The sequence below is a fragment of the Drosophila melanogaster genome, chromosome 2R, assembly GCF_000001215.4.
Source record: "Drosophila melanogaster chromosome 2R".
Lineage (NCBI taxonomy): Eukaryota > Metazoa > Arthropoda > Insecta > Diptera > Drosophilidae > Drosophila > Drosophila melanogaster.
The window spans coordinates 7,621,488-7,648,533 of record NT_033778.4 but is presented as its reverse complement, the minus strand read 5'-3'; the positions used below and the strand labels follow the sequence as shown (position 1 = coordinate 7,648,533).

Sequence of the window (27,046 nt, the reverse complement as noted above, 5' to 3'; positions counted from 1 at the left end):
AGGTGTCTCTCTCCCAAACTCACCGCTTATAATCCGCTTTGGGCGCTGGCGGATCCGGATTTTCCGTCAGCGCCGAAGCCAGTGCCTTTTGCTCAGCACTCGGACTGATGTTGGGCACATCCATGTAGCGCTCCTGGGTGCCGCTGATGCGCTGCTTCAGGGCCTCCGGGGAGTACGGATTATTTGGCATTTCAACGGCGTTGTACCACTTCTTCACCTCGCGTTCCGCAATGGAACCTGGAAATGGTTAGGATCAAGTTCGTTTACGAATTAATGGAGTCTGAGCTTGGCGGGGAAAATCGGAGTGACCGGAAAGTAATTAACAAACTTGCGCTAAGCTATTCTCTCTTAAAAGTTGTTGATCTTCCCAGTTGCAAATGAAAAACTTTAATTTTCTCCAGTAAAACTCTTTTTGTTTGATTTCGATTGAAATTCGTAATTAACTTCTTTATTACAAATTTTAAAAGGAGTAAATATTTAATATTACTAGGCACTATTATGATTACAAGGAAGTGTGAATTGGAATGGCTAAGTCTTTGAAATCAAACAAAAACTTGTTAATACAATAAGGCATATTTCCAAAACCTATTCATATTTTCATAGCACGAAATTACCGGCTTTTCATTTGTTATTCAAATCAAAAGAGACTTTCATAGATAGCTAGTAATTACTTTCAGTTCCCCTTGTTTCATGGTTAAATAGGTCGGCTGATCCGAATGCCAAGGATCAGCCGTCGACGGGTCACAACACACAAAGGACAGTAGAGCCTGGCTAACATAAACACGTATTTAAGCAGTCGTAGGGGGAGGACAACAAACACCGAGAGATGACAGTTATGGCCACAACCGAGTGTTACCTGGCACAAAGCGCCGCAACAGTACAACATCGTCATCGTCGACGACAACGTCGTCTGGTTGGGCACCCGATGATCCACCGTTTGGGAGCTCGGTGGCATAGCTACCCGACCATCGAAGGGAACCATTTGTTAGTTTTCCATTGGTGCGTCTGCTTCCCGCGCTCGGGTTGTTAGTTTGGGTTAGAGGAAGATGCAGGTGTGTGTGCACATTGTTGTTAGAGCTTGTGTTAGTACTAAGGGATCGCTGATCGTCTAGGACTAAGACCCTCTGGCTAACAAACTCCTGATCAGAGTCACCATCTGCGTTGAATGTCTCGCAGGCAGTGGAGGGCTCACTCTCATCGCTTTGAATGGACTCAGAACCTAATTGATCTGAGAAGAGAATTTCATTGATAAAGTTATATGTGATATCGCTCAAACTAAAGGCAATGGTGGAGTCAGCTTCTACTTCTAGTTCATCGGCCATATCGCAGGAGGTTTGGCTGGCCATATCTAGTCTTAAGATAACATTATCACCCACAGTGACATCGACTTCTAAATGCTTTAAATGATCTTCAGGGTTATCTGATGCGTCAATCTCTAAACAAGCATCATTCGCGGTATCTGTTCTACTTTGGAAGTCCAGCGACTCAACTCGGTTTTTTGCACTAACAATGCACGGAGATGTCAGTGTATCTAAACTCTCCAAATTGTCAGATTCAATTTTGGTCTCTAAATCACACTTAGGCATATTTTTCATGTTAACTATACATTCGGACTTATCCGTATCTACGCTAAGATCATCTACCATATCAGTTTCAGTCTTATCCGTCTCAAATGCAAAGCAATTGTCTACTAAGCCAATGGGGTCAACTTCAGAGACTGGAGTTGCTGCTCTGCCCGTTGGGGGTTGAATGTCCTTGGAGGAATGTAAGCTAACTTCGTTTAGTTCCTCAAATAGGCTAGTATGGGAATCATACGCAACTTCGTCTATGCTGTCATCCAGGGAATCGAAGGAGCTGAGGTACTTGTGCATGATCAAGGAGCGGCGGCGCCTTCGTTCGATTGTGGCCAGCAGTCGCTTGTCTTTTATGTAAAACTTGCAAATGGTCCCGAAGAGGTTGACCGGCTCGGATCTTTTGGGTGAGTCTGCATCGCTCGGTGGTGTGTCTCGGATGTTCGGCTGCCTTCGCAGATACTTGTGAGTGGTGGCTTTCCCTAAGGCGAAGCAATCGCCATAGCTGGAGTCTACCGATGTATTTTTGTGTATACCTTCTGTTGCCGGATCCTTTAATTCTTGGTCTATACTGGCTAGTTGGGCATCGCTTGATAAATCGGCATTCGCAGTTACTGTTTCTAATATTGCATCATCGTTCTTTAAAATATCTTCACCAAAGTGCGGTTCTTCACTAGCGTTACTCTCCTTTTGCTCCACGCTGTCCACACTCGCTGGAATAGATACTGTATCGAAAGGAGCTTCAACCGGTGCGGATGAAGTTTCATTCTCCACCGGAATTTTATTTCCTAATGATAGAGGTTGTTCTTCTTGAACAATTTCCACTGAGATTCTAGCTGGTTCTGCATCCATTTTTGCCGTCTCATTTTTGGTTTCCTCTGTGAGATGTTCTGTTTCCGGAACAACCTCCACTGGTATTGCTTGTGCTGCAGGTACGGACTCTTTAGTGTCCAATGCTACAGCTTCTAAATCTGGAGTACTTTCAACAGCCATAGGCGATGGGGCTTCCGTTTCTGGTTTCATAATAGTTTCCACTTCCACAGGAACTATGGCGTTTGTATCCGCAGATTGAGAAGTGATTTCCACAGGAGATGGTTCAAAATTATGGGCGTGTACATCAGGAACAATTGGCACGCCCGGTAGGTTTTCCAAAGCGACAGGATCTTCTTGTATAAGAACTTGTGCTGGTTCTAGTAAGTCCTCAGAGCTTGAAACTGTTTCTGGAATGGGGTTCTCAAAAGCATGCGGCTCCTCTGGTTCGGGTTGTATTCTCAGCTCGGTTGGTACAGACAAAGGAACTGAGTCTAGTTGAGGAACCAAGTTAGCATATATTTTGGAATCTGCACAGGTAGATTCCGTTTCGGAACTAGGCTCCATAGTGACTAACTCAGTAGCTTCTAAAGGTTCCCACTTGGAGCTTTCCAATTTCAAAACCATTTCCCCTGTTTCCTGCGACTTATCTACTGTTGAATCCCCCATGTCAACTGGTTTCACCATTTCTGCATCCACAGTTTCCGTTTGCAGAATAAGTTCCATAGATGGTTGAGTCTCCAAGTCCGTAGGTTGTGTTTGTATGGTTAAATTAGTTGGTAACGATGCAGGAACTGATTGTCCTTGAGGTACAAGGTTCTCTGGTAGTTCATGATCCAGATTTGTAGATTCCGCTTGGCAAATCAACACTAAGGGCTCCAAAACAGCCGATGGTTGTTCATCGATGGTCGTCGATACTACCAACAACTCCTTCTCCAACTCGGATGTTCCTATTTCTGGTCCTGCATTCTCTGCAGGAGTGTCTACAGATTCCGCCTCTGCCACCAAATCTGTGTTTCCTAAAGAATCTAAGGTTCGCTCCACAGAATCCGAAATTTCCTTAGGAGCCGGTTGAATAACTTCAATCACTTCTTCCTCGACAGGAACAGATGGTTCCACTGCGACAGGGTCTGTTTCAGGAACTTCCTCAGGGGCCGATTGATCCATTTCAACAGGTCCTACGTCTAACACATTCTGTGCACTTCCTGGTGGTTCCCCTTGGGAATCTTCGCTTTGCTTGACAGGACTAGATGGTTCCACTACTATAGAATCAGTCTCTGAAACTTGCGTAAGGATTGCCTGATCCACTGAATCACTTTCGACCTGTGCCGTATCTTTTGGTGATTCTTGTAGATCGCTAGCTTCGATTTGAGAAACGAGTTCGACATGAACAGGTTGTATCTTTTGATCAACTTGGATGGGGGCCGCTGATGCGACTTCGGTATCTGTTGAATTCACTGCACTACATTGAGTCACTTCCTCCGGCGTTGAATCTTCAATAGTTGGCGATTGAGCTACTGAAACTGGTTCAACCACTGTATTGATGGATTCAGAAGCTATTACTTCAACTGCGGTTGATTCAGTAGAAGTTATTGGATCCTCAACGCGGAAATTCTGCTCAGAAACCGCATCTGCAGGCGTAATAGGATCCATTGAAATTATTTCTCCCCTTTCTCCTATACTAACTTTTAGTGAATCCTCTTCGACGGATTTGTTCTCTGAAACTTGTTGCTGTGCTGATTCAACTTTATCTTGGACTTCTGCAGAAACTGATGGTTCCAATAGCGCTGTATGATCAATTGCTTCAGGGTCACTCTCCACTACGATTGTCTCTGGTTTTACCACGGGTACCGGTTGCTCAATTACGATGGATTCTGGTTCTAGAATAATATCAAAAGGAGCAATGTTTCCTATTGCCATTGCTTGTGTATCTGGGCTAAGTTCCACAAGCGATGGGGGGTCTAAGGTAATTATGTCTGGAGCAACTTCTTCTGCAACCTGTGGGGGATCCACTTTTTCCTCGGATTTCGTATTATCTTCATGTAAAGCCACTGCATCAGAACTTTTTTGGGAATCTTTTTCAAAGGAGTCTGTATGTATTTCCTCATGCGGGTTCCTTGGTTCTACATCCACCAATTCTGACACTTCCTCTGGTGGATTTTCACCTGAAGTTAAATTATTTGTCGCAGGCGTTGCTTCTTCTGGCTCTGATACTCCTAATTCGACACCTGCACATTGGGGAACGACTTCTACAGGTACTGCAACATCTACTGCGATGGGTTCCATCAGAGTTTCATCTTCTTTAGATTCTCGAACATCTACAGCAACTTCTACACATCCTTTAGATTCCATGTTGTTAAGGTTTGCCTGGAACGTAACATCTATTGATGCTGTCTGTTCTGAGGCTTCAAGATTCCCATCTTGAGAAACAATTTCTTCAGGAAGTGTGGTATCAGCAGAGACCGATAGCGTCTCTACAGTTTCGTTCTGTTCAATTTCTTCAGCTGCTGGAGGTGCAGTCTCACAATAAATTTTAGGAGGTTCAGGCATTTCGGTTGATGCTCCATCTGATGTAGTCACAGCTGTCGTAGACGTAGGAATTACTTCAACCGACGTGGTTATTACGTCAGCCACATTTGGTGAGTCCAGACCCACTTCCACTGACTCTGGTGTTTCCTTTTCCGAATGTTGAGAATGTTCTCCTTCAATAGGTGATATCTGTGGTGACTTATCTATAGCAGCTGTTGAATCTTCTATGGGTTTCACTTCTTCTACTGCTGAAACGGGACGAGCGGTCTCCACTACGGATTCAGCTTGGTGTAAATCTTCTGTTGTGGTAGGAACAATCTCCACGGATGTTGGGGATACCATTTCCTCAATTTCAATTTCAGTTGCATTTTCCATGGGCTCCGGTTTTTCCGGTAATGCAATAGCAGATGGAGAAACTACTTCAGTAGGTTCAGATGGTGACAGCAATTCTGCAGATCCTAGGGGTACCACTTCGATCACTTCCGCTGGTGGTGCCAATGGTAATGGTTCTATTGCGCGAGAGTCCGTTTCAGGGAGATCTCCTCCAGAACTATGGAATTGCAGTACTTCGCTTATAAGACCTGCTTCTCCAGGCTCTGAGTGATCAGCATTAACAGCTTCAGTGGTGGCTATCAAATCAACTGTGTTACATGGTACTTCTTGTACAATTTCAATTGGCTGTATAGTATCCATTGGGACTGTCGGTTGTGGTTCTATTGATATGTTTTGCTGTTCCATATGATTTGACGAATTAATTTGGTTTTTCACATCGATGGACTCTACTGCAGCTAAGCTATCGATAGGTGTCAGATTTTCTATTGTGCTAGATTCTGGATCAGGTTTAATTTCCATAGGATCAAGGTTTTCTATTTCCCTTGTTTCTGGATCAGTTTCCACAATCGATGGGGGTTCCACAGGAACTACGTCTGGAACAACTTCTGTAACCGGTAAGGGATCCACAGCAACGGGCTGTACTTCTTGGGGATCCACTGAACTAGATTCCAATGTTTGAGGTAATTCGTCTTGAATTTCCATGGACGGGCTATTTTCGAGTGGAACTATTTCCATAGATGGTATATTCACATTCGCTTCAGGAACCGATTCACAGTGCTCAGATGGGTTAACATTGTGTATTTCCGGAGCAATATCCACGGTCTCTGATTGTTCAACTGAGGCAGGTTCTGTAGCTCCTGGAGACTCTAAAGTTTCCACGTCAATGGACTTTACTGGAACTGCAACTTCAGTTGAAAATGGTGGACTTATCGTTTCAATTGACGATACGGCTTCTTCTGAAATTTCTTGCGATTCTGGAACATTGACAACTAGTGCCACTGTTTGATTTTCTGAATCTATTTCCACAGAAGCTGATGGCTTAACAGTTTCTTCAGCTTGTGGCTGGGTTACTACGATAGAGTCAGTTCCTAAACTGACACCTAGAGTTTCAGAGCCATTCACATCGACAGATTCGACGTCTTTAAGCATTCCTACTGAGACTAGACTTTCCACGGCCGTTGGTAGTTCCGTGTCTACAGATTGTGGTGAATCCAATGTAGCAACTTCTATAGGAGTTGATTCCACGGGCTCTGCGGCTTCTAAAGGTAGCGATGAATCGGCTGCAATATTTGCAGGCTCTGAACATATTGGCCCTGGTAAAGGTGGAATCTCTACATTATCCAGCGACTCTAGTAAGTTCACAGGATCAGATTGAGTTAGGGCATCAGCTTCCACAGGCACTTGAGGTTCCACTATAGAAACGCTTTCCATTGGGACTGATGTAGTATGTGAATCATCTTCAATAGTTCCTAGTTCATCCAATTGTGTACCATTGTCCACTGGGACAGGTATGGGACTAGGCTCAGGGAGTGCCGCTGCTGTGGGGTCTGCAATCATTTCCGGAATTCGTTCTGATAAACTTGCTGTGGGATCACCTGGAACCAAGTTGGCTACGTGGCCTTGATCCAGTTTTATAGTTTCAGGATCGTAGTCCAAAGGCATTGGCGTTTCCATGTCCAGCGAAACGAAATTTATAACTTCTGGTGGATCCACGGGATCTGGGACGATTTCAAAGGGCACTGGTATTTCCGGACCAGATTCCACAGGCAATGGCACATGGACAACTTCTGCTGTTGATGCTACTTGAATTGATTCCACGTTAGATTGGTCTTCTGGTACAATATCCGTAGGAGGTGTTATTTCTGGCACAATCTGCACGGACTCTAGAGGAGTAACATCATCAGCTTTCATCTGCGAAACAATTTCCACAGGCGCATTCTGTCCTGGAATCTCTAATTCAGGAACAATTGCTGCAGTATACTGAGGTTCCATACAATTGATATCTTGGTCCATTTCTATAGGCGGCGGCGGTTCAGTCTCATATATAAGCTTTAATTGTGGAGGAGGTGGAAGCACATCCGTTTGGTCAGTAGTTGCAAGCTCTTCGAGCGGTGAATGTGGGACGAAGTCAAGGTGCTGCTCTGGGCCAGTTTCTGAAGGCTCCGTGTTCTCCTCTTCAATTATGTCCAGTGAGTGGGCGTGCACCAGGTCCACGGTGCGAGCATTGATCTCGGCGAGTGCCAAGTCACTCAGTTCCTTGAGGGTGTGCATCTCACTGGGTGTCATGGCACCGGGCTGTTCAGATGCCGGAACAGCTAGCATGGGTCCCAGGGCCATGGCTGCCAAGATCTCGATCACCGATGGCACAGTATCGTGCATCTGGCCCTCATCGATGTACTCGACTGTGCTAAAGCCAGTGCAGCCATCGAGGCTGGACAGCTCCTCGGATTCGCCTTGGGCTGTAACACAAACGACTGCTAAATGCCGGTGCTCAAAGATCACGCACAAGTGGACTGAGTTACTAAAGGATGGGTTCCGGGCAGTCTACACCTCTAAGAAGCTATCAACGATCTAGCAAGCTAATAATCTGGGTAAGGCGGGTTAGTTAAGTCATAGCAATAGTAACAGTAATTCTATAGATGGAGGTACATAAGATAAGTTCATGGAAGTTACCTGCGATGGGAGTGTGGTCTGGTTCCTCGTTCAACAAGTCATCCTGGAATATCATTGGTGGCGGAGGTGGCGTCGGAGAAGGCGCCTTTATATCAGAAGGCATGGCCATCGGGGATACCACAAACTCATTGGTTGTCTCTGTGAATGCGGGCTCATTCTCCTCCGGCAATGTGTGGGACGTGAGACTGGTGCGATCTACGAGCTCGTCGAGGACCATCTTGGTGTTTTGCCCACCAATAAGGTGCTTGCTGAGCAGACGATCGTTGAGATCATTGCATCGCAGCAGATCCAGAGAGCTCTCCTCGATGTCCGAACCAATCTCGGAGAGATCGCTCACCTCGTCGGTGGTCTTATCCCCAATCTGGGCACGTACATTCTCCCTTGGTGCCGGCACCAGCATGCCAATGCTGCTCGGAGTGGCCGAGCTGCGTTTCTTCTTGAACAGCCAGTTGTCCTCCCAGTTTCCATCTCCGATCATGCCCGAGGAGATGGATCCAATATCTAGAAGGGAAGTGAAGGCACCTTTGTATATCTGACACCTTTGTATATCATTGGTAGGCACTTACCATCCTCGGATTCGGTGACGGATGCTGAAAAGTCCGGCAGTGGCACCATGTGTGCGGCTATATAGTCACTAAGCACGGATTCCCTTTCCAAGTCCGTTTGCAGGGATTGGGATTTGCCATTCTGCAATCAAATGTGAAGACTTTACCAGGTGTTTAAGCTACATGTGATTAATCCCTTACATCCAGTCCGATTTCATGATCGGTGAGGCTGCAATCACTCCGTGGTTCAATGGAGCTTCCGGACGTGGTGCTCAGCGCTTCGGCATTGAAATTCTCGTCAATGTGGCGACCACTCAAGTCCGGCGTACTCTCCGCCGCCAGCCTTGTATTCCCTTCCTTATCCACAATCTGGCAAAGAAACCGCAAAATTTTAACCCATTGAGACCTTGGCATTGTGCAATAGCAATAGTAGTGTTGTTGAACCCCAGAGCACCCCTGATTTCCCGATTTCTCGATTTTCCGATTTGTTGTGGGTCAACTTGCTTGTAAGGAAAAAAGCCCTTAAGCTGATTATACCCGGCAATATTTAACTACTAAGACACTTGACGACCATTCCCTCGTTTCGTCATCGTTAACCAGACCAATATTGATTGAGTGTCGTGACGAAGTCAATTATTACTGGCCACGTTGCAGAAGAAGAATTCGATAAGGCAATTGGGCAGTTTAATGCTGACTGGATTAGTTACGCAGTGATAAGATGGAAGTACCAGTGCTGATATCGTTCGCTGAATCCAGCTACGCCAGCTACCCGAGTTTATTACTTCAGCAATCATTCATATTTACTTGATCGCCTGGATCAGCCATGATCCTGATTGGGCTGATGAAACTTATGCGAATTTCCAAATTCCAAATTGATTTATCCAATTAGCTTTGGAATTGATTCAGCTATTCTTCCGCTATGTACACCAGTTGGTGGCCTAAAACGTCTGCACGGGCAAGACAATGGACTACAACTAATTAGCCTGGTCCGTTTGGGCGATGGGCCAACTGGAATATTGAAGCCGCCAAAGTGCTGGTCGAATGAAAGCGAAAACTGGCCGGAATGGGCCAGTTAAAATGGCGGAAATGGTCCGGCTCACAACGGGGATGGGGCATGGAACACTAGGGTAGTATCACAACTGGTGAGTTGATAGATAGATAGCTTACCTTATTTAGCACCGCTGTGGCCAACAGATCCTGGTAGATCTTCGGCTCGAAGTAGTGCTCGGTGCGATGGCGCCGCTTCAGCCCGTTTCCATTGGCCAGATCGGAGACGTGAGACCTGGTGTCCAGGCTGATCTCCGAGACGGCTCCGCTGGCGCTGAGGGTGGAGCTCCGCAGGGTCTCCGCTATGATGGTCTCGATGAGACTGCGCAGTCGGGTCTGCGAGAGGTCGGCCAGCTCGGAGTCCGCATGGTTGTTGTTATTATTATTATTACTATTGTTGGTATGGCCATTTACGATGGCCGGCAGATCTGAAAGCAAGTATCGAGCATTGTGAGCAGAATTTACAAGACCCAGAATGCCAGCCAAAAACCACACAATACGACAAGATATGCTTGGTTAGCAGAAGAGATCGATACAAAAATACAATAAAAGTGAAAACTCGGTTACTTCTAGACTAGTGATTATGGGCGTGTGAAAGGCGATGAAGAAAGTAAGTGATTGAGTGAGTGTGAGTGGTTGTGTTTTAGCCATACCTAATTTCACCTCAATGACGTAAACCACGTAAAAGACAATTACGGCCAAAACGGCATACATGCCAGTGACTAGGCCCAAAGTAAAGTCCATGCTGCATGCATATATGTATATGTAGATACACTCGCAAATATCGTCTACGTCTGATACGGATACGGCTGAATCGTGAATATCTCGCCTATTTGTTTATTTACGTTTACGTTTGTGTTTCGGTTTTGTTTGGAGCATTCATTGATATAACGGTCGGCTGGGCTGCTAATTATATTGAGCACATATTTGAGTTTGGTTTTTTTTTTTTGTTAGCTTTGTTCCCCTAATTGAGCTGAAAACATAAATTTGATATGTCACCGCCTCCTCTAAACGCTTGAACAGCCGGAGCTCCAGTGGGGCTGAAAATCGCGACTATGGTTCGCATATTTATCATTCTCCTTTGACTTTTTTAAGTCTATTAACGTATTGCGGTAAATACCACATCGCATAATGAATAACCCCGAGTTATCTATTTTGCGTTACAATGCCGCCCATATTTCTTTATCTAGTGATGTCTAGCTGCTCGAACAGCCAGCTAGTCCACCGTTAGTCATTCAGGTGTGCAAAAGGTGTCACAGACGCACACTTTCGTATCCAGAACGAGTCACCAATAGAAATAGACCCACAAACTGGCCCCTAGGACGGACGGACGGACGGACAGAACCAACCGGATCGGATCAGATCACTTCTCTATCTCCGGGTCTATTGTCCGACTCCAAAGTTCAGGGTTCAGGCAAAATCACTCGGGCAATTATCACTCGCCGTTTTCCACTTTATTTTCATTTTTAATTTCACCGCCATGCCTGCGTGCCTGCCAGTGGGTTCATGTGCTCGATAAAGGCCCTTCCGACTGCTCCGACTTCGATCGTTTAACTGGCCAGCTATAAGTTAGGTGCACAAGGGGCCAACTCGGCCCAGAGCTTTACTTTACTTAACTTTAGTTAAGGTCAATGATAAAATGCAGAGCGATTTGGGTTACGGAAGCGTGTTGAAAGTCAGCGATCATCTTTTCACGATCATAATTCGCTGTTAATCTCGGGATTACACATTGGGAGCTCCAGCTGCAAGCGGGTATATCGTGGATGAAGGGGGATCATTAATATTTATTAGCGTTGATTAGGGTCTCTTCCTCATCTGCCGCTTTGTTTTACCTCACGATTATTGATTTCAATTTTGCTCATTATATGTATGTATGTTTTTTGCCAACTTAGTGTGGGGTCAAGGTTGCTGATAGCTCGTCACTTAATGCGTTGCTCTTGGTCTATTTGACTTAAGGTCTTATCTGGCAGATGGAAAAGTTCCTCTATCTGCTGACCGAAATTCTTGTTCTATGCACGACTACGCGAGGTATGTTGTTGGCTTATTCCATGTTATCACACACGTTTCGGACGGACTTTTTGGGCCGGAGCGGAATTGGCGTTACGATCGCGACGCGTCGCATCTGGCAACTGAAGTTACGTTCCGTGCGATTGCCGAGCGGTAAGCGGCGAGCGTCTAAACGCTCACTCACTCACACACTCAAGTTCATATTTTGTATGGGTACAGTGGGCCTGGTTGCGAGATTTCGTCGAGGGGCGCAGTTTGGCTTTGCAATTTACCAATTTACAGGCGTTTTGCCGCCCAAATCGCCCAAATCGCCGAACTAAGCTGGGAGCGTGACCAAATCAATCGACTGTTCAGACACAGCATCTTGAGTGGTCTTGTAAGTAAGACATTTACGCCAATTTTCCAATCACCAAACCTGTTGGTGAGCAACAGCCGCCAACGGTGCGTATGATTAATGCCTATCGCTGTCTGTCATCTGAGCTGAGGCTGGGACAATGGGCAGCGCAGCACTCGAAAAAGTACCTGGCAGGCGCTGTATCATAATGCTCTCGCTGTCATCGGCACTTCAATAGCTAAAAAAACCTTATCAAAGCTTTAAGGCCTTATCACCGACAAACTGACTCTTTGCCGCTTCTTATCAACCACCATTGACCGCGATTTCAGTGAGTTGAAAAGAGAGGCAGAGACTGCAAGGAGCGAGAGCGCTGCAGGTTGTTGATTTTGCCATTTTAATTGGACTCCTTGGTTATGACCCACTGATAGGAGATAGCTTTACTACAGCCGCAATCATTGATTCATAGATTTGTTTTAGGGTCTTTGGTGGAGTGCCTCAACATACAAACAGCAGTTTTTATCAAGGGCAAGAAATACACATTACTTGGTTACGATTAATATATATACTCTTTTTTAAACAAAAACTACATGATGAGTTAAATACTTAGTACTTCGTTACTGAAAAAGGTGTATATTTAATAGATTTTATATTTAAGATATGTCTTAGCTCAAAATTGTATAAATGGTCGAGGTCAAAGTTGGTAAAAGCAATTTTTAATCATTACTAATACTTTTTTTATTTTATCAAATAAATCAATGATATATTTAAAGAATTGTGTCCTAAAAAGCATTATTTAAAAAATATTTTGAATGCTCCCAACTTAACCTTATGTAAAAAACTTGATAATAATTAGTTTTTCAAATATTATATTGTTGGAAATAGAATATCGACCATTGATATAATAAAAGATATATATGTTCCTATATTAATAAGTAAACAGGAAGCTTAAATTCAAACACAGTTTTGAAAATACTGCCTACAACAAATAGTAATCGATGTTAGAAGGGTTAGCGTACAAAACAGACGATTACAGCGTGCGTGCTCGATCGATTAGTGATTATCGATTACCGATTACTTACCTCCCCTGAGCGCACGCGCGCACAAACTGTTTTCCACATTGATAAGCAGGTTACTCAGCTTCGCATGGAATTTATCAAAGAGTTGCAAGTCTGATTGCATGTGTGTAGTGTGTGTGATGTGTGATGTGTGTGTGTGTGTCAAATAGGGGTGCAAATATCGGTTAATGAGCAAACAAAACAAACAGCAGACAGAAAGTCTTTTCAGCAAGCTCTCACCTGAAAGCTTGCCTAAAAGTATGCTTTGAGTTATCGGTTGTCAGCCCGCAACAAATGTTGCTAAGCCCTTGGCAACATAAATGTGTAGCAAGATTTCAAAAAATGTTGCCGTGCCAATTGAATTTGATTTGCACAAATTGCATAAATTGCATTCGCTCTAATCGAATCTCAGGCAATCTGGGTACTTACAGTTCTCACTCTTGGACAGCTGCCCCACTTTGACGTGGTCCAAATTGCCGCCCAGCATTTCGGCCACAATCTCCTCGACGTACTCGCGGATCTTGGCCCGTTCGTCCATGTGGGCGTTTTGTCCAATCTGGCTAACGCTCTCGAATTCTGCAAGTATAGACTAGATATTCCAAGTACTCCTTTCCCTGAACCGCACTTACGCATGCTGCTGTCGTTGCCATCGCCCACAATCGGTATATACACCTCGCTCCTAGCCCTCATCGGATAGACAAACTTATGCTGGTTGAAGGACATTTGCTCGGCCACCCACGAGGAGGTGTGGGCCAGCGACTCCTTGGAGCTCTGGCACAGCTGGCACTCCCACTTGGCGTCCTTGGGCCGCCAGTCGGCGCATTTAGGCCCGCGGCAAACCGATTTTTCGCAGGTGCAACATGTCACGTAGCTGCAAAAGGTTTTCCCAGATCATTAATTGTATAATATATTCGCCAGTACCTTTCCAGGTCACTTAAAGAGATATTTATTTATGAGCTTAGAGCCATTTATGGAAATTTATTATTTAGAATGGAAGGTTTTAGTTCTCGTGGAATCTCTCGTAAAAAAAGTTATTTAAATTTAACTATACTTGTTTGCATAAATAAATTTGGTTTCTTTTTAGTTCGGTGAACAGAGCAGTAAATACCTCAACCGATGCAGGAGAAAGCAACCAATTCTTTTGCAAATTATACTTTGCAAATGTGTTTGTTCGAATTATTTATTATATGGCTATCAAGAAGCCAGACTGTTGTTCAAACAAACGAATAGATTTCGGCAGAAATGCTGATATCAGTAAGATCAACAATGTCAAACAGGTATTTCGCAATATTTCGGAGACACGAATTCTACTCACTTTTTGGCACTGCTCAGATCCAGGTCCGCACAGCAGACGTTGCAGGCGTGATCCTCGCTGCTGGACTCCTCCTTCCTCCACTTCTTATTGGCTAGTTTGCTGGAAGAGACAAGGCGGAAGGAAGCGCGCGTTATTTCGAGAATGTTGGATGGTGATGGAAACAAGACGATTAGTCAGGTCGTTTCTGGCGATTAGCTGGGGTTATTCAACGGCCAGAAGGTCATTGGCTGAAACTCAGCTCAATTAGTCGGTAGCCATTGATCGTGCTACTTCTGGCTTTTGGACCGACGACCACCACTTCCCCCGGCAACTAAATAGTGGGCAGTCCCCACCCAAACGCAATTGCATGGGGCAATTGACTTTCTCCCGGCTGTTAAATCCCGCCAATTGCATAACAACGCAAACCCGTTGGACCAGGCAAACAAAAAGGCAATGAGGCTTCGAACCGAGTTTAATCAACTTAGGCGAAATGGCCTGGCTTAAAGTATACATACATGTAGCTCTATCACAAACAACTTACAATCTAAGAGGCAGTGCGTCTGTCTGCCTCGATATGCATTCGGATTATGTCAGTCACTTACAGTTCTTACACAAGAGAGAAGAAGGGAATTCCTGGGTGTCTTGTACGTGCTCGAAATGAGAAATCGCCAAGCGGATTGCTGCTCAACTTATTCAAATGGCAAAATTCGCAATTTCGCTTACAAACAAACAAATATAATTTAAGGAAAAAGCCAACCGTATACGGTCATCGAAAACATTACGCTTGCGAAAGATTCAAATAACTTGCACAGGCTGTCGAAAGCGATTGAAAACACAAGGTGTGTAGGAGAGATGCTCAGTCAGTATAGCCGCTTAAAACCGATCTAATTAAAAATATACACTTATATTCTAGCCTAAGTCTTCTATGTGGGCAGATGCTGCTGCTGCTGTTGGTGCTGTTGCTGCTGTCGCTGTCGATGGAATCGCATCCTCCTGCGCGCCCAGTACTCATAGTTGTTCTCCAGATTCTCATAGTAGATCTGCTCCTCCCCATCCGGGCCCCCGTTCTCCTCCCAATCCTCGGCGGGCGGTCCGAGCACCGGATCAGTGCTGGTCAACTTGAGCAGCACCACTTCCATGGTGCAGGCCATGAAGAGGAAGCCCAGCACCGCGAAGCTGATGGGCAGGCACATCAGCCGCTCCACCTGGCACAACACCACCGCGGAGAAGAGCATTCTCCCTGGAACTCGATCGACAGCTGGATCTGTAGTGGATTCTCTGCCGTGTGGTGTGGTGTGGGGGGCTGTTCTCCAGGTGTCGGGATCGGGTTTTCAGGTATTCAAAATGTTTGTCGACTGATTAGCGCCGGTGGGCTTGCTGGGATTTGGCATGGCACTCGCGTTGAACCGATTTCGCCAATGGAAGCACTTAATGCCAATTCGCTATCAAATCGCGATCCGCGTCCCACGACACTGACAACTTTCTCGCACAAGGTTCGCCTTTGTTATGCGCAGTTGGCTTTGAGAGTCGGCGGTCAACAGCTGAGATCGGGTCTCTATGGCTCCACATAGCCAGAGCTATGGAGCTGTGGCCTCTCCACAGAACCACACTGGCACAGCCACAGCCGTATCCCATGCCGGTTTCGATCGTGGAGAGCGGGAAACCACTGCCTCTCTCTCTCTCTCTCTAGCGCTAAACAAACTCGTCAATGACGTAAGTTGGAGTCCCCCTGCCCACGATCCCGTCGGACGGGTCGACATGTGTATGTGGCGGATTGGAAGCAATGACTGCGCACATTTCCATGCAGATTTATCGCCTTTCTTCTCCGATCACTGTGGTCCGATCAGATCCAATCCGATCTGATCCAAGAGCTGGAAACCTGGTCGAACAGGAACCGTTTTGGAGGAGATATACATACGTGGTCGAAGATCATCGAGCATCATCGCCTGTCTGCTGCATTCATTTGTCGACTAATTTATTTTTGGCCTGAACTTCATTAATTTCCAAATGCTAATTGTGAGAAACATTCCGCAAACGAGTTGGCTTGGTTCTTGTCTGGCAAAATACTATGTATATAATGTATGCATGCTGTGAGCGGTTTATTAACTAATCAATCGACTTCTAGCTGGATTCGAGTTTTAATCACTATTTTGGCAACAAATGGCGCCACGGTGTTGCCGCTACACTTTCATCGGCATAAAGCCCGGGGAACTTTTCGAGCTGCGATCTCATGCCTTAAGATTTCGAGATTCCCTAGAAATCTGTGCTGGGAATCTGGGTTAATATATGTATGATGTATGTATGTGAGTCTCATGTGTCCGCCATTAGCATATTCCCGCACAAGAAAGCGTCAAGCCATCAGGTTGTGTCAGGTTATTAATATCCCAACAGGGCCAGAAGCTTTCACAAATGCTCCTCTGATAGCATAATCTACAGAATTTCCCAGAACTTCGAGCCGGAGATTAATAAATTCTTGGTAGAAGCGAGCAAGTGGCATCGTAAATTGTTTTATTGATATGAGTGTAATAATCTTTTGATTATCTCCGAGTTTACTATCCGGCTTTCGTGAGATCATCATTGACCGTATCTAAATGGATTCATGAATTATCTTGAATATCTTAATTCACCTGGCCAAATCTTAAATTTATTTAAATTCAAATAAAACTCATATGCCTAAAAGCATGCTTTATTACGTAGAAAACGATTTTCAACAGCCTTAACCATAAGCAAACTCGAAAACAATACTGCTCAATAGTAAGTAAATAATATCGCATTAGTTTAAACATTTTCCACAACTTGTTATTGTTCTCACAATTGGTTTTGAAAGCACTAAAAATATTTCGTTTTGCGGCTTTTCACTTGCCACAAGGCCAAGATAACTGGTTTCTTCTCACTTTAATGGCGAATAAAACCCAGAATTTCTGTGCATATCTAAACTCTGCCATCGGCCAGAGTTAATTGCATTTGGCTGACTTTCCACAGTTCCACAACTCGTTTGGCTTCATAGAATGTCGTTCATAAAATGTCGTCTTTAAGACCCGGAAATTAATAAGTGAATTATAAGCGAACTGAAAGCTCGTATGTAGAAAATGGTACTCATATAAACTTTATTATTCTGTTTATGTTTTTAATCTTTTCCTTGCTTAAATATATAAAGAAATTGTGCCTCAAAGATATGCATTACTCAGAGCCTTATAGTTTCGATACGCATATTACCCTAATACACTGAAAAATGATGTGTAACTGCCGTCGCTATAATAATACAAATAATGCTGTCAACAAAGCGGCTAATTAAGATGCCATTGAAAAGGTGACGAAAGGCCAACAATTGAGGGGCGTTGTTAGCCATGGCCAATTGTTATTGCCAATTTGTGACGCTTTTTAAGGAAAAAGCAGCTGGCGGCGGGTGGGCGGTGGAAAGTTGTGCCCTTTGTTGGCCAACGACTTCCGCTGGCCATTCTTCGAGGTTCTATCGTTCTTGTGGACGGATTCGCGAAGAGTCAATGACAGCTCGTCTGGGTCTGGACTGGCAATGTTATGAAACGTCTAACGGACCGGCAGGCCATCGCCGAGACACAACAGGTGCTGCATAAATTGGAGGCAGGTGGCGGAGATTGCGCAATCCTTAATTAAGGCGACGCTACGCACTCGATGCCCAAAGTGAGCAGTTGCATCGCCATCCCGGTCGACGGGGCAAGTAACAAATGGCAAATGGTAGCTGGTGGAAAACGGCGACTGGAGAAATGGCAACAATTATGTCAAATCTCTTCAGCTCGGCCATTTCCCACACGCAAACGCAATCAACTCATGCGAAACGATGGCCACGTAACCGGGTTGAAGTTGCAGTCAAGAAAGTTTAGTTTCAGTTTCTATTCGGATTTATCTCGCGCTGCATTTGTATCTGCAGCATACAAAGTGCACGTGCGGATGCGGAGCTTAGCTCACGTAGTCGAACTTGTATCCATCGGATGCTATATTTTGATTTATCTCCCATTTGATTAACTCACCCCAAGAGCTGCTGGGCGCCACACTGCAGCAGATAGGCGCCTCCAATGAGACCCACCACGGAGGTGAGTCCCAGCAGCAGGTTCCCGCTTCCAGGTCGGTTGATTGGCAGCTCCATGAGGCAGATGTAGGGGCGCATCCAGCGCTTCAGGCACTGCGGAGTTCGCATTGAATTCAATTACGCTATCGATTTCGCGGCATTTGCATCAGAAGCACACGCACACACACACTTATCGGAAGCAGCTCTGATTTAATTCCACCTCGATTGAAAACCCTAACTATACTGAATCAATGAAATATCCGGAACAATACTACACCAAACTATTTTTTACTACTTATCAGAGCCGAACATTCTTCATTTGCGGCTATCATCTCTTTGTGGACATTTTACGTGGTTTTCGGCCAATACATACTTTGGCCTTAGCCTTATCAAAAGTTTTGTTTGTTCGATTTAAATTGCCTAGATTTCGACATGAAGTTGTATGGGTAAATATACCCTGAGCAGGGCATTTAAGTTTCGGTTATTAAGTTGAATAGAAAATTGGTAAACCAGTAATACAATTAGTTCCCAGCGAAAATATCACGTAAATAAATATTTTTAGGTACAACTCAGTGCAATTGGTCACATTTGAAGTCGTGACCATTAGTGATAAATAATTTTCAGCATAATGCAAAGAAGGATAAATGAAATTGTTGTCATAAATCACTTAAAGAACATTATTCATTTAAGTATGCAAATCTCGTAGTTTAGATGCAATCACTTGAGAGAAGTTTAGAAAAAACTTTGTCTGCAGTTCGAATCACGTACTAGCAGTTATTTATACGTTAATTTAATTGCCTAAGTGTTTTCCTTTGTGTTTATTTTTGCACATTGCGATTAGCACTAATTAAACTTGATAAATGTCTGTATGTGTTTTTTTGCAAAGCTCCTATCGACATTTTTGCTTTTTTTCATCGAGATCTTCTATAGAAGTTGGCAGTTGCATAATCTCCTTTGGTTTTGCATTTTTTTATTTACAAAAATTATAGCATCAGTTGTGTGTGTGTGTGGTTCTAAGAATGATGTATTTTAATTATCGTGCTATTCACTTCAGTTGGCATTAAAGATGTGGGTTTTATTTATAAATTTGTTTGGTTTTTTTGTAATATTTTGGGAGTGGAATCTTCCCACTGAACCGAAATGAACTTCACTGGCGAAATATCTGAATAAATAATTACCACAAATTTCGCTTGTCTTGTTATTTCTGTTTGCAGTTACGAACGACGATTATCAATCACTTTTCGGGCAATATGTTTCTCAGGTGCTTGCCACACGAACTCAGTCCGCTAATTGCCATCGCCCGCCCGCCGATCACCTTGCTCCATCTTCAAAAAGCCCAAACCGTCGACAGCGTTAACAATCCCGACTGCATGACGCACAAATTGAAACAAAACATACAACAAACTGATTAGGATCACGTGGATAAGGGCCCCCCGTGCCAACGATCTTCAAGTTAAGTTAACTTGGCGATTGGAGCAGCTGACTCCGACTGCGAGTGGAGCGGCGACAGGTTTGTTTTAGCCAAGTTGAATTCGGTTTTGTTTACTTTTTTGCACAATATATAACTGGGGTATATGGGCATTATATTGGATTTTGTTTGCCCACTTCGTTATGGCGGATCGCGTATATAGCCGACCGACCGACCGACCGACCGACCGTTGATTTGATAAGAGTTCCGCTCGCGTCCAGAGATATATAAATATATATATCTCGGTATGCGACGAAAAAGTCGCAGATAAGTGTCAAGACTATTTCGGGTGTGAGGTCACAAACGGGTGTACACTCTTTCCAATTGTGTTGAATCTACGGCCAAATGTTTCCAGGGTTTTAAATTTTTTTTTAAATTTTTTGTGGTTTTTTTTTAGGATTTGTGTGCGTTGCGGGCGAGTAACCAAATTGGAACTGGCCCTTATTGGCGCACTGGGTCAGAGCTTTGTTGGCCATGCAACTGAGGGGGTGGGGGTGGGTGGGTGTTGGCGGGTAAATCCCCATTGAGCCGCAGAAATATGGACACTTATGACCCACCCACCCCGTCCACTATTCTCTGGCATTCCACGTTGTCCAACGGACCTTATGCAAATGCAATTGCATATGCCACTTGGCAGCTGCCAGTCACATGTCCGCCGCTTGGAGGATGGTGGCAAGAGTTTGTGGCCAAAAGAAAAACCTACGAAATCGATTGGCCCTGCCATTGGGCATGCAAAGCTTACGGCAATTAATTGCCATTAATCAACTTAATTATGAAACATTCGATAAGATTGCCACTCCGCTCCTCGGGCATCGAAGCTCGTGTGGAAAACGAAATTATCATGGAATGGGCCATACATTTGGGTGCTCCACAATCTAACCAGTCGATTCCGGAATGCTCTATTCGTATTTATAATTCTATAAAACTCTATCCTGAAATATTATAAAAAAAAAACAATGAAGAGACTCCAACTTGTTTCTCTATCAATAACATAGTTATATAAGTTTATGTAGCATAATTATCCAACTATAAAGTGTATCTTTCCTCACACTGAAAACAGACAACAATATAGTTCAAAGAGGTTTTCCAATTACAATCGCCGAACTGGGTTGGTCCTCATTATCATTCTAATGGAACTTCCCCGCCACAGTTTCCCAACCAAATTGCAAACTCATTCGAAAGCTCGGTGGTCAGAGGCAGCGGGTTTCTCCATGACAATTGTCTAAAAAAGAGTTCCCAGAAGACTCCGACTGCTCACGGAAAGATTTCTGGCTGTACGAATGACATGGCTGAGTGACTGACTAACTGACTAACTGCACCCGAGATTTTGTCATTTCCATTTTGAGGCCGGCAAATTTGCATAAATTGATATCCGCCTGCAGTCTGCGAAATGCAGATGCATACACCCAGAGCAGTTTGCCGTAAGATTGTGGGCTCCATGCGCACCCAAGTCGGCTCAGGCCAATCCCCCAGCTGCCTGTGGCTTCCGTTCTGGCCACATGGCACAGTCCAACTTCCACAGCTTCAAGTTGTTGTCAATCAAATTGAAAACATCGAATTGAATGATGGAAATAAATATATATGTATATGCCCTCTGATATTAAATTGGATCGAATGAATGCTTCAGAAGATTGAAAATCTGGCACTCACCTTAATCTATCGCGCAGCTGCTGGTGGGTGAGTTGATCCCGCTGCAACACCTGGAGGATCCGTTGGCACTGGTGCAGTCGCTGGCGCCTCCTCAAGGTCGGCGACTCCGCCTCGAGCACCGCAATTCCGCTGTCCACGCTGGAGTTCAGCTGCTGTTGCTGGATGGGATCGGGATGGGGACTGCTCCCCTGGCTGTTGCTGGTGTTGCATCCTACTGGCGATGTTTCTGCTGGCACTTCACCTGCCATGTTGCTGCTGCTGTCGCCGCTGGGCGGTGTGTGGTGTGTGTGTATGTCGGTTGCTTGTGAATCGGGAGCGGCCCTAGGCCATTTCCATTTCCGCACTCAGTGTCTCATGCAGGCACTGTTTTCCATTCACGCACATGAAAGAAACACTTTTGGCAAACAAATTCGCCTCACTGCTGCTTTTGGTTTGTTTGTTTTTTTTGTTTAGCGCGTTTTTGTGTGTTAATTACGCGCCAGTTACGAGCATTGTTTTGTTACTGGAAGCGAGCACTGCCGCACTGCCTCCACTTGGGCCACCGAAAATAAAAGTCGCTTACGGAGCAGCTTATCAGCCGGCGCGATACACAAATTCAAGACTTCCCCTACGGGGTGCTGGTACTGCTGCTGGTATGGTGTGCGTGTGTGTATGTGTGTGCCTGGGAGCGTTTGCTTTCGTTCTGCAATCAAAGGAATTTTGGTTTATTTTTACGGCAGAGACCCATAAACAAATGCGACGGCAGATAACGAACCCCCGCCCAGCTGCAGATAACCTGGAATCTGGCGATGCCTCATCGCTACGCATCTCAAAAAGCTCCCCCCAAATATCCGCGTTGGTCTGTCACCTTCCACTTCATGATATTCATGAGATACATTTGTATCTCAGTGTGTTGCTGCACCCAAAGTGAAATGTGCACTTATAGCCGCAGTTCGCACGCCCAAATATGCTAATTTCTGGCACGTAATTACGCAGAGTGCTGCGATTCGCATCGATTCGGGGCGGGTTAACCCATTTGGCTGGCATTGGGTTAAGTGGCTCAGCGGCTCATCTTGGAAAAAGCCGAAGGCCCCAGGCTCCCAAAAACTATTTGGCAAATCTAAAGGCAAGCGAAACTGGCCGAAACCGAAATGCGCACACAGCACAAATTGGAAAAAGAGAAATTCTCGGCCAGCAGGCAGCATTTCTGCTCTTGGCCAACTAAATGGCAGACTTGAAACGCTGACAGTACGTCTGCCGAAGTATCTATGGATGGACAGATACGTGGATAGATGGATAGATGGATGGCCGGAGCAGCAACGCACTTGTTGTTCGGTTTCCAGACTGTTCGTTGTTCATTTTCAGTGCTCAGCGATTGTTGATGGTTTCGGACAAGGGAAACAAAAAGTGGTGGCCTGCGGGCCGCCAAAGTCATTTCTTTGGAGTTTCGAGTGAAACCCGGCTGGATGTGTGGAAATTCTCCGAATGGGATTTGCTGCGGATTCGAAAGATAGGCTAGGCTGTGCAACAGCATGATATGCAGTTCCCCAAACAATGCGGCAATTAAAAGTGCATTTGCATGCATACCAAAACTAAATCCGGCGTTTTGCATATCATTTTCGTTGAGGTTGGTCAACTGAAATTGATTTCCATTTCAAGTGTGTTACCCAATATGCATCAGATTTACCTGCACATATACATAGACATATGTATGTATGTATCTGGTGTGCCTGTTTTTGTATCTGCAAGTTGGATTTGTGCAATTTTCACACAATTGTTTGCGGCATTCGCATGGCATGTCGAATTAAGTTGTTACACTAACTAATCTGATGATTAATTAGACAACAATTTCAGATGCAATTGGGTCGCCGGCAAATGGGTCAACTCCATCCGGAGAACTGGCTAGAAGGCTGTGCTCAAGCTTCGCTGGCCTGATGATGGCTCAATTAATTATGACAGCTCATTTGTACAGAGGGAAAAAAATGTGTTAACTTTCCCATTGACATAAAAGTGCTGCATATATAAATTCAAGGCAAGTAAGTATAAGTATAAGTATAGTATAAGTGTACTGTTAAGCCTCAAAGATTTTCATGAGTAAGACCTTTGTGGCATCAATTGATTTCTATGAGACGACAGTAAATTAAGCCATCTTCACTGGTATTTGGGACGAAAGTGGACCAAGTCGGACACTATTTTCCCTCAGTGCACATTTGCAAATATTTGAAGGGAAACTATTTATCAAGCTGCGGGTGAGGAGCGGGTGACCCGCAGTCAGAGTAGCGCTTACTAACGGTTTCACACTCTCTTCCCGGTCAACTTTAATAGCCATGCCCCACACATGGACCCATATATATGTACATATATACATACATATATTGGAGCCACAGGGCGCAACCGCAACTGCCGATTCATTGGGAAATTAGTCAAAGCAATTCCACGCCAATGATGCGTTTTGTGGAGTTTCTTTTTGTGGTGAACTGAGCTGCTGCCACCACACACACCACCCCCCCCCCCCTCCAACGGGGGGTGCCTCTTGCCCCTGGGGGCTGCAACAACAATCTGCTTAAATGAACGGAAGTTGGCAGTGAGACGCCGCCAGTCGCTGGTTAATACTGTTAACCGATGCTGTCCGATTGGTTTTGGTTATCTCAGTTTTCTCATTTTTCCCTCTGTTACTTGCTCACTTTTGTTCGTTTTCAATTTACGGGTGAAATGTCTGTTATTTAATTTTTTTTTTTTTTTTTTTTGTTTGTAAAAGTTGTTTTCACAGCCGTGGCTAACTAGAAAATAACGAACAAACATATTGAAGCACACACGCAGAAAATCAATGGCAACGGAAGTGCAACCTGTGGCCATTCCTCACAATCGGGGGTTGCACAGGGTTCGAGCCAAGTGCACGCTAACTACAGTGGTCAATCGAGAGAGCGAACTGCATATTTAAGTGAACGTTCGAGTCTGTCCATAGCCACATGCATACTAGAAAGTGGAGGGTACACTTCACATATATTAATTATAGATATTCCATAGGTTCACTTCACCATTTGTTCATTATAAGCTCATTTACTTCTTTACTTAAGTTCATTTAGTGAGTAATTATCTGCGTCATTTATTTTGTTTTCTTAGTACAATCGTCCACTCAGTAAGTTGTTGATAAAGAATAACAGTTTTAGCAATTGCTCACGAATTCTGCACTGATTAACATTTTTATCTAAGCTTCAATTTTGCTTAATCATTACATTGCACATTATTTTTTAAGTTACACATATCCTTAGACCTCCAGTTGAGGTCTAAGCTGAAATGATTCAGCTCGCTATTTTAAAACAGCTAGTTGTTTAATGTAGTGTGCACCTAATTGGTTCCCCTTTTGGAACTCGCACTGTAGCAGCAGCCTTGCTTTAGTTTTCGGCTGACATTGACACCTGTTCACCTGTGCACCCGGTCACCTGGTCACCCCTTTGGTCCCCCCATTGCCGTTGGTTCTTTCCGTTTTTCGTTATTGTCGCCTTTGTGTTTCTGTCAGTTGCTTTGCGCATGAGTCGCACGTTTAGTCGCCGTAGTTGTTGCTGCTGTCACTTTGGGCATATCGCACGCTCCAGTGACCCATTATGTACACACGAATATCTGCATATACATATATATAGTTTGTTTAGTGTGGCAGGAGTGCAGGGCCCCTCTACCAACTTAATCGCACTGAATGTTTCGTTTTTTAGACAAGGCTCAAAGGGCTGCCCTTCGAGGTCCCGCTTCAACGGTTCGAGGTTCGTAATTTGTGATTGTAGGTTCGAGGTTCGTGATTCGGGGTTCGCTGATCGGAGATCGGGGAGCGGGGGTTCGGAGTTTGAGTTTATCGCCGACTTTCGTAAGATCGTACACCACATAGCCTATGGCCAGTTCACGTACTCCTCGATTTCGAGCGTCACTCCGTTTGTGCAGAAGGTTGAAACGCGAATGAGCGGAGAGCCGCACGCTTTGAGCCGCGAGTCTGAGTCTGGCTTGCCGAAGTTGCGCTGCTTCAGCTTTACCGTTTGTTGTCGGTTCTCTCGTACTCGTACTCGCACTGGCAATATCTCTCTCGCCGCTCTCTGTATTCTTGCTGCTCAACAGCTGTCACGAAAATTTAGCGGCAAACTTTTGTTCTGCACTCCTCGCCAGTTGTCGTCGTCTTCCACATTTCGCATTCGGTTTTTGGGGTAGAACTTGTTTTCGGGAGGGGTTGGTAAACGGGTTACGATTTCAAGTTCGACTAGGGCCTACGGTTTAGTCTAGGGCATGGAAAGTGCACAGTTAACCCTTTCTGGAGTTACACGGTTCCAATCTTTAGACTAACTAGATGTGATTTCTTTTGGAATAGCACTCATAACCTAGTACCTAATTTTATAAGTGTTAAATAAATATTTTATTTAAAAATTAAATCTGAAATCTTAATAATAATTCTACTTTATACTAATATACTCATTATAAAGCTCAGTAATATATTTCCCTGCTTATATGAGATAATCATTTGCATTGCTTGGAATTGTTCTCCCAAGTACTTAACTTTTTCCTGTCTGCTTTCTTCCCATTTGTTTTGTCTTCTGATTTCCAGCTCTTTGATTCTTTCTTCCTGTCAGCCTTTTTGCTTGCTCAAACTTTTCCACTTAGCGCGACGTGTGCTAAAACGTTCATTTGTATGCATAGGGAAGCGATTGAAGGTGGGAGATAGCGCGAAAGAGAGGGAGTGACAGCCGGAGAAAGAGGCAGAAGACAGAGGAGGCCGAGACTGAGGACTGAGACTGGAGACCGGGACTGGCCACTGAAGATTCGGTTACACAAGTTCAGTTAGAAGGAAGTCGCGCGAAAGTAGCGATGGACAGCGACAGCTATAAATACTTTATGGGCCGGCCAGTCGGTTTGGATGGTACCCTACCTCGGGGTCTTTGGAGTGCGAAAGAGGCGGAAGGCTGGGCCTGGTTTATGTTTATTGCCTCACTCTGACCCAACTAGGTACTCTACGCGGTACTTGGCTCTGCGTGGAGTAGGAAGCGTTTAACTACCTTTGAAAGACATTTGATACATGGCAAAGTCGGGTTTTGCTGAGTTTATTTTCGACTGCGTTTTCTTTTCGCTTTATGTGCTTTTCGCCGACACTCGTACTAAGCCAGCATGCCATCCAAAGCAGCCCATTGCACCTGACACACTCACCTGAGATGGAGAAACAACATGCGGTGCACTGGAAAAACGGTTCCGGACGGACTCCGTAAGTGGACATCCCAGGGTGTGACAATACACCACCGCTATGCCAATGGATATATCAGATTTATTTTTCAGTGTATAACAACAATAAACCTGCAAGTCTTACCTTCAGCGTTTTGTACAAGCCGTTTATTTTCCTCATTTTTCGCACTTGTTTAGTTCTCCCATTGATAGGCCAGCGAGGACAGGAAGGGGAACAGCATGGAGCATTACCAGATGACTTTCCGTTCTGCTCAACATTCACATCAAAATTCCTCGCCATCATCCCGGGTGATAAAATGCGCAGAGCCTCTGTTAACCGTTAAGATAATCATCAATGAATGCGCGAATGGGTGAATGAGTGAGTGAATAAAAAGTTCGGCACCTCGCATTCCGTTGTTTGTATCTCATGGATTCGTTTGTTTATGGTCCAAATGCGTTACCGATCTGCCATGTCAAAGAAGTTTATTCAGTGGCCAATTAAATTCGCCGGCG

The 27,046-nt window shown here is 44.7% G+C and overlaps 2 protein-coding genes, 1 long non-coding RNA gene and 1 other non-coding gene across 18 annotated transcripts in view; 2 read left to right on the top strand and 2 right to left on the bottom strand.

Annotated features, from left to right (window-relative positions):
- M7BP (Myosin-7a binding protein) overlaps positions 1-25,292 on the bottom strand; it is a 28,546-nt gene extending 3,254 nt beyond the window's left edge. For 2 of the 15 annotated variants that reach the window (NM_176100.2, NM_176101.3), the window contains exons 1-10: positions 25,241-25,292; positions 21,362-22,043; positions 14,220-14,318; positions 13,534-13,775; positions 13,334-13,480; positions 9,629-9,936; positions 8,663-8,830; positions 8,483-8,603; positions 7,917-8,417; positions 24-237 (exon numbers count right to left, since the gene is read on the bottom strand). In NM_176100.2, the coding sequence (NP_788280.1) occupies positions 24-237; positions 7,917-8,417; positions 8,483-8,603; positions 8,663-8,830; positions 9,629-9,936; positions 13,334-13,480; positions 13,534-13,775; positions 14,220-14,318; positions 21,362-21,609 (2,048 nt within the window). In that variant the 5' untranslated portion in view covers positions 21,610-22,043; positions 25,241-25,292. Of the gene's footprint in view, positions 1-23; positions 238-418; positions 7,703-7,916; positions 8,418-8,482; positions 8,604-8,662; positions 8,831-9,265; positions 9,418-9,628; positions 9,937-10,161; positions 10,482-11,000; positions 11,064-11,340; positions 11,640-12,928; positions 13,019-13,333; positions 13,481-13,533; positions 13,776-14,219; positions 14,319-18,205; positions 18,358-19,421; positions 19,738-21,361; positions 22,044-25,211 lie in introns of those variants that run through there. The other 13 variants (NM_170613.3, NM_001273853.1, NM_001259255.1 and 10 more) reach the window with 12 other exon arrangements.
- asRNA:CR45131 (antisense RNA:CR45131) lies at positions 13,315-17,039 on the top strand. The gene is made up of 2 exons (NR_124456.1): positions 13,315-14,181; positions 14,237-17,039.
- On the bottom strand, positions 14,654-15,693 carry CG43341 (uncharacterized protein). The gene has a single exon (NM_001259261.2). It carries the CDS (start codon positions 15,431-15,433, stop codon positions 15,122-15,124), a length of 312 nt encoding a protein of 103 aa, NP_001246190.1. The 5' UTR covers positions 15,434-15,693; the 3' UTR covers positions 14,654-15,121.
- A 546-nt stretch (positions 25,293-25,838) lies between the features above and the next one.
- Positions 25,839-26,647, top strand: lncRNA:CR44444 (long non-coding RNA:CR44444). The gene has a single exon (NR_124455.1). It is a non-coding gene; the product is annotated as a long non-coding RNA:CR44444 (long non-coding RNA).
- Positions 26,648-27,046: the final 399 nt, after the last annotated feature.